General features: G+C 37.7%; 1 protein-coding gene and 2 non-coding genes across 3 annotated transcripts; 1 reads left to right on the top strand and 2 right to left on the bottom strand.

The window, feature by feature from the left end:
- The first annotated feature begins 71 nt into the window (after positions 1 to 71).
- LOC107678846 (tudor domain-containing protein 15-like) lies at positions 72 to 12,033 on the top strand. Its single transcript, XM_016474264.1, has 5 exons — positions 72 to 248; positions 664 to 769; positions 4,924 to 10,382; positions 11,665 to 11,693; positions 11,772 to 12,033. The coding sequence occupies exons 2-4, from the start codon at positions 762 to 764 to the stop codon at positions 11,676 to 11,678; spliced, it is 5,481 nt and encodes a 1,826-aa protein (XP_016329750.1). The 5' UTR covers positions 72 to 248; positions 664 to 761; the 3' UTR covers positions 11,679 to 11,693; positions 11,772 to 12,033.
- A 246-nt stretch (positions 12,034 to 12,279) lies between these two features.
- trnal-cag (transfer RNA leucine (anticodon CAG)) lies at positions 12,280 to 12,362 on the bottom strand. Its single transcript has one exon. It is a non-coding gene; the product is annotated as a tRNA-Leu (tRNA).
- Positions 12,363 to 12,650: 288 nt separating this feature from the next.
- On the bottom strand, positions 12,651 to 12,733 carry trnal-cag (transfer RNA leucine (anticodon CAG)). The gene has a single exon. It is a non-coding gene; the product is annotated as a tRNA-Leu (tRNA).
- Positions 12,734 to 13,710: the final 977 nt, after the last annotated feature.

Below are 13,710 nucleotides of genomic sequence, written 5' to 3'. Positions count from 1 at the left end.
CCTGCTTTAGAAAACAAACATTTGTATAATTGGACATATAACTGAAAATCTACTATAAAAGTTACTGATATTCAGACAACCTACCTGTGTGACAACAACTAGCCTCGGGCTCCCCTACGTTTTGCTAGTTTGTTGAAATATGTAGATGATTCCTTATTGCACAAGCACAGCGTTTTACAGCACGTGTCAAGGCCGCTCAATCTCTAGATAACATGATGCGCGCTCGGAGAATCTTGTCAGACGAGAAGGTAAAACACAACTCAATTTATAAATTCTACAGACAAAATGTTTGAATATAATACATTCGGTATTCATGGCTTCGGTATTCAGTCAAAAACTACTTTTCAACACAAATACAACTTCTTATAATCTGTCAGGTCGACAGGTCGACTGTTGTGTCAGGCAGAGAATACTGATTAAACGATTAATAAATGATGAAATGCGAATAACTATATAAATTGTTTACTAATAGAGTGTTTTCATTAACATATAAAGAACTGGAGTCGTCAGGTGTTGCTTGCTACAATCTAGTGCTTTTATATTTATGTGACATGATCGTGCAGCTCAGAAATGAATAAAACAATCAGTCTACAATAACATATGATACTATTGCAGGTACATAAATTAACTTATATGTGTTGTATATTAACGCTATTTTATTAGGGTGTTGACCTCCATCCCAAGCTGTGGCAGACGTGCTGGGTGCCTTAACATTTACCACGACTGCATGGTTAGATTGGATTCATATGCCTTAGAGTCGAATGGAGAGGTAAGGATTTGATTTATGTCATGTTATATAGACTAACTGATGTTTCATGCGTCATGTGCATAGCTATATTTATGTAGTTTTTAGTACCAAATGATGTGCTGTGCTATCTTTATATACACCAAAAGTTTATGTATATGATCATTGGCTTTATCTAAAAAAAAGTCCACAAGAAAATGTTAAAATGAATTTAAAGGGGGTGTGACCCCCTAACAAGCCCCATACTGTAACATATACTCCCGTTTGTTCTTTTGTTGAAATCTAAAAGGGCAGAAAGCACAGTCAATTATTTGTATACACATACAGTATTTGTTACTGGTTACTCAAATTTTGCTTTGAATTTGGAGTGCTTAAGTTATTTACTTTGCAGTGTTTCCCTGTCTGACAGTGATTGTAGATGTTTGTGCCAAACCATTGATGTTTGAGTAGCTCGAGAAATACATTATACTACTTAAATATGTTACTAGAATTCATTGGAGAAATGGCTTTATTGTAGTGTAAATATTGATACAAATTTTTAAATTAAGAGATTAATCAAATGCAGCCTGATATATGTCTTATTTTATAGCAGCAATATATCTGTATTTGAACAGATGGGTTTTATGAGTATGTGACGCTAACATAACATTGTGATGCTCACAAAACAATTCAAATTAATGCAAACCACTGATAACCAAAATTGTGACCAGACTGTGCTGTTGTTTTAAGGACTACCAAACATCATTTGCATGCTGGTCTTTGTTGAAAGAATGCTCAAGACTTGTTAATGACATTTTAATTTCTTCACTGATTTCTTATTTTAGTTGTCTTCTTATCTGTTGTTGTATTTGCAGTACACATGCAGCTGAATTGAGCATTACCATAACTTTCCAGCATATTCCATATAATATTCCAGCACAGTATGAATCTGTGCCAGATTTTATTCCCCAACGTTGAAAATGGGGGGGAAATAATTATGTATCTAATAGGGGTGCTCCGATCAGGATTTTTGAGAATAGACTCGGTGTGGAAACATTCTCTGCACTGCTGCAGACGCACCACTCGTGGAACGCACTGCCGGACCACAACCGTGTGCAGTGCACACTTTATTAATCTGTTAACATGAGCGCGGAAAAAATATGCACCACATTCACACTGCAAACGGAGTATGTGTGAACCTGGCATTATGTGTGTGCGCTGCGAGTGTGCATGAGCGCACGGTCTCCAGGAGAGCGCGCGAGCGCTGAATGGTTAAACACTGGCAAGAATTAAAAAGTAATGCAATTTATAAACTTTAGTGACGATGTGACACTGCCTCGATTGAGCAAGTTACAATTCCTGTGTCAACTGTGCAGCGTATTTCATTAAGAAATATGAAGGTGAGTACCTCAACTTCAGCATTATAATTATTTCAACCGTGCCGGACAGAGACTGAGACGGTGCCGCTTTATGTCGTGCCAAACCTCTCAAGGCAGCGTCATCAGCTTGAGATCGGTTTTTTGAGATCAGCCTTTTTAGAGACCGCCGATCAATCATCCCAAAGCGATTATCGGCCAATAGTGATCGGTAGCCGATCAATCGGAGCACTCCTAGTATCTAATATAGGAATTGTTGAACAGGCATCTTAATTTGTTAGCATGTGATACGTGTTGGATGTTGGCATGGAATTTAAATTTTAATGTTTTGCTGTGGTTCACTGTGCTTGCCGTAAAGCCAGTCTCCCAGTATAATTATTTTCCTTAGATTGCCCATTTGCGTAAGTAATGTAAGGGGCTAAAGTTTTAATAATTTTACATAATAAAATTATTAAAAGTTTTAAGTAATGCTGTTTTATATAACATTTAATTTATTCTTAGTTTATTGAGCTTACTCGCAACAATAGTTGTTTAACACATTTTATTAAAGAGCACATTGAAATAGGGCTGAAACGATTCATCGAATACCTCGAGTAACTCGAATACAAAAAATCGAGGCAGATTATTTGCCTCGAGGCTTCGTTTAGTCCATTTACTGTAACTACACACGAAACACCGTGTATCCCCACGGACCATTATGAAACTGACGTGACATGTGGCCAAGTATGGTGACCCATACTCGGAATTAGTGCTCTGCATTTATCCCATCCTAAGTGCGCACACACACAGCAGTGAACACACACACCGTGAACACACACCCGGAGCAGTGGGCAGCCATTTTTGCTGCGGCGCCTGGGGAGCAGTTGGGGGTTCGGTGCCTTGCTCAAGGGCACCTCAGTCATGGTATTGAAGGTGGGAGAGAGCGCTGTACATTCTAGACCTGGCAACACCTGTGACCCCCCTGATGTAGATTTGAGTGTTATAAAATCATATGTAAAGCCAAATGTTAAAAACCTGGATGTTATAATGGACAGTGATTTTAAATTGGATAAACAAATTAAATCAGTAATTAAATCTAGTTTTTTTCAGTTGAGGCAATTATTAAGAGTCACGTTTTTTGTCTTTTAATGATTTTGAAAGGGTCATACATAGGGCTGAAACGATTCCTCGAATACCTCGAGTAACTCGAATACAAAAAACCGAGGCTTCGTTTAGTCCATTTACTGTAACTACACACGGAACACCGTGTTTCCCCACGGACCATTATTACTGACGCACAACCCGATAAACGCTGGACCAGACCATAGACTGTATAAAAACAGGGACCAGACTTTAAAAAAAAAGCGCTGGACATATTTAAGACCGTAAATCAATATAGTGGCTAGTTAAAATGTCCCTACGTTAGCTATGTTTTGTGAAAGACTAAACGCCATTGTGCATAAAAATACCACAGAAAGTTAGTCAATATCACATGAAGAGTGCCAGTTTTCACCTCTAAAATCAGCATGATTACAAATGTGATTTTATTCAACAGTTCAATAAACAAGAAGGTAATATTATGAGACTTACGTTTTAGACACTATATTGCCTGTTTTTGCTTTATTTTGCCAACAAAAAAATTCCAAACACAGCCACAGCGCAGTTTTGCGTCTCTGTGCAACGACGGCATTTCGTTCCTGAATGAATCAACCGTTTAAATGATTCGGTTCAGTCGCAATGACTCATTGACTTGCTGCCACCTGCTGGCGGTTATATCAAAAACAAGTTTTACACACACACACACCAGTATGTAAAGGGACATTTAAGAGGGTTTATTCTCCAAATATCTCTTAATTTCATGTTGCAGAAATATGTTTAAAAATTGTGTGTGGTCTCTTGTTCTTGTTCCAAGTTACCTTCCTGTTCACTGATTTTTGCCTCACAAAAGCCACAAAGCCTTCCAAGAAGACAGTAAAGGCTTATGTCATGCTTGAGCTTTAGTTAGGCTGAAACTTGAAAGTTAAGTTGCACGACATAAATGCAATGTTTAGGTATTATTATTATTTTTATTAGTATTATTTTGATTTATGCCTTAGTTTGTTTGTACTGTTTACCTTTTTTAAAGTAATGTGAAATTGATTTTTGTATTTGTATTTATTTATTTTATTTTTTATTGATATATTTGTATTTGCATTTTGAATGTAATTTGGCAATTAAATACATTAAATGGGTTTAGTTTTCACAGTTATTAATGTATGCAATTTCAGCAATACAAATTTAAATTTTTCTAAAAAGAAAACAAATTAGTTGTTTATTTTAAGAGACGTATCTTATTATCTCTTGTATATTTAGTATTGCTCTTTAATAAAGAAAAATTACTTCTTAACCGATTACTCGATTAATTGATGGAATAATCTGTAGAATACTTGATTACTAAAATAATCGATAGCTACAGCCCTACACTGAAAGAAGATTCTTAAATATTTTCATTTAATTTATTTTTGTTCTATCTTGTGCATTTGTTTGGAAATATTCTCTCTTTTTCTTTCTTTTTAATATTTTAAAATATACTGCAAATGGGTTCATTTGATTTGTGTATATTCACTTCCCCTATTTTGCATTGTGACAGTAATGCTTCATGCATTATTTTTTTCTGGCAAAACTTAATTTTTATTTATTTATTTCTCATACTGACTTTTATTGCCCTTGCCACATATCCAAATGCCCATCCCGGGATGCAATTTTGTGAAAACATGAGCCAGCTGTCATTTACCTGGTCACAGATTTAAAGTGCATGTTTCATACTTTTCAGAACGTTGATAACAAGATTTTTTTGTATTTTAGGGCAAAAGTGGAGTCAAAGCTCCCATCTCCATGTGTTTTGTGGCCTGTAGAGCTGAAGCTGACTCACATTGACTGCAGTCCTGAGGACACACTGGTACACTTTCAGGGCCAATATATGACCATCTGTGAACTGGACTACAACATTCTTCAAGTTGAAATTCAAAATGCTGTGAAATCGAAAGTTTCTGTTGAAGTTGGAGAACTTTGTCTGGTAGAAGATGCAGTATCTGGTCGCTGGTTCAGAGGAAGAGTCCAAAACATCCAGAAGGATTTGTTCCACGTGTTTTTGCTGGACCATGGAGATGTGTTGATTGTTGGGCCCAGCCATTTGTTCTGTATATCTGACACACTGCTTATGCTCCCACCAAAGATTGTCTGCGGTTTCTTTGCCAACATACTGCCAGTCCAGAACCGATGGGACAATTTGACAGAGAGTTATTTCTCTTCCTTGATAGGCAGTCAGATTAAAGGATATATCCATGCTCGTCTACCGTATCAAGTCCTCTTACTTGAAGTTCCAGACATTAGTTGTGACTTATTAAAACTGAGGCTTGGGAGACATGTGGACACTAGTACATTTCTGCTACTAGTTGAGATGCTTATTGAGGAACCAATTCCACAAAGCAATGAATCTGTCCCAGATCTCTTGATTGAAAACCAAGTAGGGCAAGAATGTTGCCTCAAATCCTCAAGCCTGCTGGGCTTCGAAGAGATTCTGTCACTCAATGGCCCAAAGCTGAAAGTTGGTCAAAAAGTTAGAGTCATTGTAGCTGCAGCCGTGAACCCTAGATTATTCTACTGTCGACTGTCGTCCATGAGCAAGGACCTACAAGAAATGTCAAACAAATTGGCACTCGCATGTGAATCAGGCTGTGGTTCCCTAAGCAGTAAACCTCTTGAAAATCTCGGCTTGCTCTGTGCAGTCAAAGGGAAAGATGAAAAATGGCACAGAGGATTTGTGCAATGTCTCCCTCTCAACTCTCAGGTCCGAGTTGTGTTCGTCGACAGTGGCTATTGTGAATCGGTGAAAGTTGAAAACATCCTTCAGCTACCATCAGAATTCCTCTCAACACCGATCATGGCATTCCAATGTTCACTTTCATGCTTGGAAGAACAAGAAGAGAACATTAAAAACCAACAACTAGAGCTTCTCAAGACTGGGTTGCTGGGGAAGGCGTTGGAGGTTGAAATCGATGACTTTCACAAAGATCAGAACTTCTACTTGGTCACATTGAGCACTGCTGAGAAGCACTCAGAGGAGCAAGCTGAAGTTAAACCGCTTGAAAGTGAAGTGTTTGACAGCAAGTCCAACTTTCTCCAAAATGTCCTTGAAAAGATGTATGCAACAGAGATGAAAGCAGTCCAGACTTCTGATACAGTTCCTACTAGTCAATCAGTACCTGACGGTTCTCTTTTTGAGGGTTATGTGGTGCATGTCCAGAGTCCAAAATATTTCTGGATAAGAACAAAAGAACAAAATCCTGATTTTGAAAGCATAACTGAAGAAATCAAAGATTACTTCAACAAACTACAGTTGAATGAGGAGGTTTTTGAAGACCCAGTGCCTGGTGCACTTTGCTGTGCAATGTTTGAAAAAGACATGCATTACTATAGGGCCCTCATAGTAGATACTTTGGAAAAAGGAGCTGAGGTGTTTTTCATTGACTTTGGGAACACTGAAAAGGTGCCAAGCATGTTACTTAAGAAGCTTCCCAGAAAGTTTGCCATTCAACCAGAATTTGCACTGAAATGTGCTTTAGCACATGTCGCTCCCATTGAGGACATCTGGACAACCACAGCATCCAACTTCTTTAGGCAAGTCACATCAGACAAAACTTTGATGGTTCATGTCATTCACAGGAAAAATGGCAAATATGTTGTTGATCTTTTTGAGAGAGGAGCTGAAAGTAATACTAGCATTGCAACCATCATGACAACAGCAAAAATGGCCCTGGATTGGAGATACAACCCGGCATTGGTATCTGTTAAAATGGAGCCATCATGTAAAGATAAGGGAAATGGTCTGAGCAAGAAAAAAAATAGAAAGGACTATCATGTGGTGACCTTTTGCAAAGTCACATCTTCTAGGCCCAACCCATATCATGTGAAACCAGAGTGTGAACAGCAGAATGATGCTGAAAGATGTACTGCCAGTGAGACAACTAAACCGAAGGTCGTTCCTGCTGACACTTTCAAACCGATACATTTCAAACCTGGATCTGAATTAAGTGTTATTTGCTCACACATAAATTCTCCATCTGATTTTTGGTGCCAAAATGAAAGCACAAAAGCTGATCTGGACAAATTGATGGAAGAGATGCAGGTGTTTTACCAAACGCACACAATTGCGTTCAAGTCGCCTGCGGTATGCTGTGCTGTAAAGTCTCCACAGGACAACCGATGGCATAGAGCATGCATGTTAAAAGAAAAAAACAACGAACTGTATTTGATGTTGGTTGACTTTGGCATAATTATCCAGGAAAAGATGCAAAATATCCAAGCTCTTGCGCTACAGTTCTTTGAACTTCATGAACAAGCATTTCGATGCACTTTGAACTTGACTGAACCTGTTGGAGGAAGTTCTTGGAGTGCAGAAGCATGCAATTTGTTCAGGGATTTTGTGTCTGAGGGTTCACCCAGTATATGCAGAATTCATTCCCACCTTTATGAGCAAGGAAAAGGTCTCCTCTATGTGGTCACCATTCATACGCCTCTTCAACAGGCCACCACGTACCTTGTAGAGAAAGGCTTTGCAAAGGAAATGCAAACTCCGAAGCAGCTAATCTCATCAGCCCACCCTCGCTCCTTCGTTTACTCTTCTTTCAACATAAGTTCTGGAAGCGAAGAACTGGTGTATGTTACTCAAGTTTGCAGTCCTTGGGAAATCTATTTCCAGCTTGACAGGAATACAGAGGTCGTTGATACGCTGATGGAGAGAGTTGCCGAAGAAAGTCACCTCTTGACTGCGACATCTAGGGACTGCAGTAGTAATGTTAGCCTGGCCAAATATATCTGTGACGGCAAATGGTACAGGGCTCTGACGCATCCTGTTCAATCCCATCAGCATGTGAGTGTGTTCTTTGTCGATTATGGTGATATGCAAATTTCTGAGAAAACAAATGTTATGCCGATTCCCACAACGGCAGTTGACTTATTGATGACACCAATGCAGGCTCTGAGATGCAGTCTTTCGAATGTTCCAGAGGGGGAACATTTGCCAGAAGTCAACACGTGGCTTGAGACTGACATCCTCAACAAATCCTTCCGTGCCAAGTTTGTTTCAAGGGACAAAAATGGACATTTTGTTTGTGATCTTTATGACGGAAATGTGCATGTCAATGAAAAAGTCAAAGAACTCATGTCAACTCAGGGTGTGGAAGAACATGATCCGGCTGTCAGCATACTTGCCTTAGATTCCCACAAAGAAGAAGTGGATGTTGACCTTTCAAACAGTAAAGTGAGCTCCAAAGCAAGGGGACGTGGTAAAACCAAACAGGTTGATAAGCAAACTCCAAAACCCACAAAATCTCCCAAAGCAGAGCGCAAAGGACCAATAAAAGCAGAAAGGCAGAACACACCCTGCTCTCTTAAAGTGGCGCCGCCTCATCAGAGCTTGCCAAAACTTTGTGATCTTCCTTCTGTCAAAATGGAACCAGGTTCTAAAGGTGTGGGCTTCATCTCTCATTGCAATTCTGTTAGAAGCTTCTTTGTCCAGATGGAAGACGATGAACCAAACATCCTTCAGATGGGTGAGGAACTAAACAGCACTGTCTTCAAGGATAACATGAAAAATGTGGAAACTGAAGTACAAGTAGGGGACCTCGTTGTGGCTGAGTATGAAGAAGACTTGGCTTTGTACAGAGCTGTTGTCACCAGCGCATCAAACTGTGGCCACTTAGCAGTTGAGTTTATTGATTACGGCAATGCTGCAACTGTCGACAGGAAGAATGTTCACATGCTAACCAATACGTTTTTGTCTCAGCCCAGATTGAGCACTCCATGCACACTTGCGAAACCTTACTCTTTTGAAAGCAACGACTCTTTTATCAAGGAAGCAGTTGGTAAGCCTTTAATGGTGGAATTCATTCGAAAGCTCGAAAATTCATGGGAAGTGAGGATCGAGATTGATTCCCCATGCACATGGCCATCCTCAACAAAGTATGATGGTGATCAAAGCAAAGATGTAGATTTGACAAGTCAAGACAAATTTCCAAAAGCATTCAAGAGCAACAACCAAACAGATTCTTACGTCCACAAGGCTAAAGCAGTAAAAACCTTCCAGCAAAAGACCAAGCCAAACACACAACAACGCAAATGTGAACTTGGAAACAATCAGACAGTTGCAACAAAACAAATAAAGAAAGCAGTCACTTTCTTACCGACAAGAAAAAGAACAAGAAAGAGAAAGGTTAACTTCCAACCACCATGTGCGACAAGAATTTCAGTGACTAAAAATTCAAGTATGTTGCTAAAAAATGTTTCTCCTCGTAATGCCTCTAAGTCACCTGTTAGCGTTGCTCTGCAAGATGTGAAAGACAACGAGTCAGTGAAAAGTCCTGATAAGTCGCTTGACCATCCTCACTTCCAAGACATGTCTTCAAAGAGCAGCTTGGATCGACCACAGACTCTATTCCAGGCCCCTGTCCAAATGAACTTTGAATATAAAGGATTTGCGGCAGCCGTCACAACCCCATCCGAATTTTACGCCATCATTGAAGACCTGCTTTTGATTGTAGATACAGTCTCTGCCATTCTTGAGAACCTTCCCGAAGTGTTGGCGCCATTACCAGATGTTCATTTTGTTCCTGGTGCGAGCTGTTTGGTGAAATCGGCAGAGAAGAAAAAATGGTGCAGGGCAGAGATCGTGCAGTGCGATTCCACATCGGTGCTCATGAACTTGGTTGACTATGGCCAGTATGTCGTTCTGTCTCGACAGGATGTCGGCCAGCTAAAAAAACTTCCAGAGGAGCTCAGTAGATTACCTAAAGTCACCTACCATTGTTTACTGAGGGGAGTTAAGCCCAAAGGCCAGGACTGGTCTGATGATGCCATCGTTTTCTTCCAGAACTGCATGTGTCATAGCACCCTTCAGATACGTTTCAGACAGCATGTTTCTGAGACACAATGGGAGGTCGACATTGTCACTGGAAAACGAAATCTCGCAAAAGAGTTAGTAGATGCTGACCACGCCATGTATATCGATAATGTGCTTGGAATCAGGTTTCAGCAAGAGCAAGGACCAAACAGGGAATCTAAACCAGACATCTCCAGCAGCGTGGATGTTTTATCCACGACAACGGAGCACACAAGCAAAGCCGAATGTTCTCAGCCACTCTTTTCAAAGGATCAAAAGTCATCTCAAGATTCTGTTGGGGAGCAAAACACATACCCTATGAACATCAGTGAAGATCTCGGACCTGTAGAGAGGGCAGCGCTTAGTACATCAGGTATCAAACAATGTGAGTGAGAATAGTGATAAACCTACTATGATCTATTGTATTAATTTAACTTTCTTTTCTGTCTTTATGGTCTACAGTACATAGCCTGCCAGTCAAATGTTTGGACACACCTACTCAATTCTTAATTAGGGGTTAAATACTGAATCATTTTTAGATGGTTACAGTGTTTTCTACAATTTCTTATGTTTTGAAATAGTTTAACAGGATCATAGAACACAAATAATAAAGAAAACTATATCTGCAAAAAAAAAACTTAAGTTCTAATTTTATAATAAATTATTTTAAATCAATTAAGTAAATATGTAAATATTTTTTTTACTGCATATTATTGTCATTTTGTAATATATAAGGCAGATAAGTTACATTTATTTGGTGTTAAATTGACACAGGCCATCCTGCTCTCCAAGATATTGGTGCTGAAAAAATAAATTAAAAATAAAACAAACACAATATCAGTCAACTTCTGCTTATAGCTTATGAACTCTTTGGTCTAGAAACGCAGTTATTTTACTTCTGTTTTCTTTTATAATCTCAAATACTGTAGACTGAGTTGTAGAGCTGCTGTTGTAAAACATTTTTAATTGAAAAGTTAGCTCGCACGACCAGTTAAAGTTAGCTTTTCAGACCAATCATCAAAAGAGTTATTTATTTTAACAGTTACCAAATCACAGTGTATTGATTCTCACTAAGCAGTTGAGTCAGTCAAGTTGACTGTGTTGACTACTAAAAAACAATTAGGTTGTATTTTTGTAGTGCTTTGTCATATTAAAACAGCATAGTAGGGTGTCAATACTACAGTAGTTTCATCTGAGCAGTATTTAAAGTTTGGTGATAGTGCCACCTACTGGTCGTAGATCATATTAAATATCTTGGGTCATGGATTAAAATGATTCAAGAAATAATTTCTTAATTTCTTCTCTAAACATATAATCAAGTGTGTCCACTTTTGACTGGTAGTGTTTAATGAAGACCTTGATTCATACTATTAATCATCAGTTTCTTTCTAAAAACCTTTAAGTGGTCTAATCTATGCATGAATAATTTCTGAATTTCACTGTTTAGCTAGTCACCCCCTGAATAATTAATATAGACAAAATCTTTACAGTATTCAGGTATTTAAAAAATAGTCTCATAATATTCATCAGTGTTTGATGTAACCAGGAATTGTAGACTACCTTTGAACTAATTTAAAGCTTTACATGTTTCTGTTACATTTTATTACTTTTATATCTCAAGTAAATATCTTGTGGCTTATGTTTTTTTTTTGTTTTTTTTATCTTAGGTGAGCTGATGTGAGACAACCTATGCTTCGTAAGTATGAAAATTTAATTCATTTCCTGTATACTGATTATGTAGGTAAACTTAATTTTTTTAATTGGTTTATTTCAGAACAGAGATGCTGGCGAGTTACGCTCGACATTGCACTTAAAGAACAGTCCAGCTTTGGAATGGCTGGATTTAATTGTTTATAATTTTTTGTTTCAGTAGTGATGTTCTATAAGTGTGTTTTGTAGAAATGGAGCATTTTGTTTTATGGAGTACAATTTGTATTGTTCAATCATAAGTCACAGTAAGATCTTAAAATCGTAAGATTTTAAACATGACGCTATATCATATTTTTGATGAAAAAATGTAGTTTTAGAACTAAAGACTGGATGTGTGACTGATGAAATATACAGTCGGTTTATTGATGGCTGTGTTGGCTATTTTGCCTTTAAGTTTCGAATAGCAAAAGTTTATTTAGTAATTATAAGAATTGACATTTGACCTCTGTTTGATTGTGCTGTTTAACACGTTGTTTTTTGTTTGTGAAAATGTTCATATTTCTAGTTCTGTTGGAACACTTAATAAAAAGATAATCTACAGATGTTGTGAAGTAGCTGTGGAAAAAGGTTGTTGTCAGAAGTGGGATTCGAACCCACGCCTCCAGGGGAGACTGCGACCTGAACGCAGCGCCTTAGACCGCTCGGCCATCCTGACTGTAATTACATAGTTATTACACACTGTTATAGCTATTACAGTTATTACAAACATACATTTACTGGCTTCATTACTACATCTACACATCACTGGCTTCATTACTACATCTACACATCACTGGCTTCATTAACGTTATATTGTCAGGATTGACATTTGACCTCTGTTTGATTGTGATGTTTAACCCAGTGTTGTTTTTTGTGAGTGAAAATGTTCTTTCTAGTTCTATTGGAACACACAATAAAAAGATAATCTTCAGATGTTGTGAAGGAGCTGTGGAAAAAAGGTTATTGTCAGAAGTGGGATTCGAACCCACGCCTCCAGGGGAGACTGCGACCTGAACGCAGCGCCTTAGACCGCTCGGCCATCCTGACTGTAATTAGATAGTTATTACACACTGTTATAGCTATTACAGTTATTACAAACATACATTTACTGGCTTCATTAACGTTATATTGTCCTATGTGGAATACAGCATTCTTAGCTAAACAGGACATACTCAAGCATTTTTTGTAAGGATGACTCACTGGCAGTTATTGGATGGCACATATCACTAGGTTTTAAATGTTTCAGATGATACAAAAAAAATCGTCCACGAGGGGGCGCATGGCGGCTCAATCATACTCTGAGCAACACACTAATCTGGGGCCAGCTGCTTAAATGAACCCTTTCTATATAGTCTTAGCAACTACCAATTAGCCAAGGGGTAATCAGTCTTATTTTTCCAATTCAACTTATAATAAATTGTTGTTATCTAACTGAAATAAGTTATAACCTGTCTTAGAAGAAAAAAATGTGTGTGTGTGTGTGTGTGTGTATATATATATATGTATATGTGTGTGTGTATATATGTATATGTGTATATATATATATGTATATGTGTATATATATATATGTATATGTGTATATATATATATGTATATGTGTATATATATATATGTATATGTGTATATATATATATGTATATGTGTATATATATATATGTATATGTGTATATATATATATGTATATGTGTATATATATATATAATTTCTGAAGGATCATGTGACACTGAAGACTGGAGTAATGATGCTGAAAATACAGCTCTGCATCACAGGAATAAATTAAATTTTAATGTATATTAAAATAGAAAAACGTTATTTTACATCATAATAATATTTAATGTTTCACAATATTACGTTTTTTCCTGTAGTTTTGATCAAATAAATGCAGCCTTGATGAGCATAAGAAACTCCTGTAAAAACATTAAAAATAGTTCTGATCCCAAACTTTTGACCGGTTTTTTGTGTGTGTGTGTGTGTGTATATATATATATATATATATATATATATATTACTCTCTTGTCAGAATT

The sequence above is a fragment of the Sinocyclocheilus anshuiensis genome, unplaced genomic scaffold (assembly GCF_001515605.1).
Source record: "Sinocyclocheilus anshuiensis isolate Anshui unplaced genomic scaffold, SAMN03320099.WGS_v1.1 scaffold1049, whole genome shotgun sequence".
In the NCBI taxonomy this organism is placed as follows: Eukaryota; Metazoa; Chordata; class Actinopteri; order Cypriniformes; family Cyprinidae; genus Sinocyclocheilus; species Sinocyclocheilus anshuiensis.
Note: the sequence above shows the minus strand (reverse complement) of the source record. Positions and strands in the feature narration are given on the sequence as shown.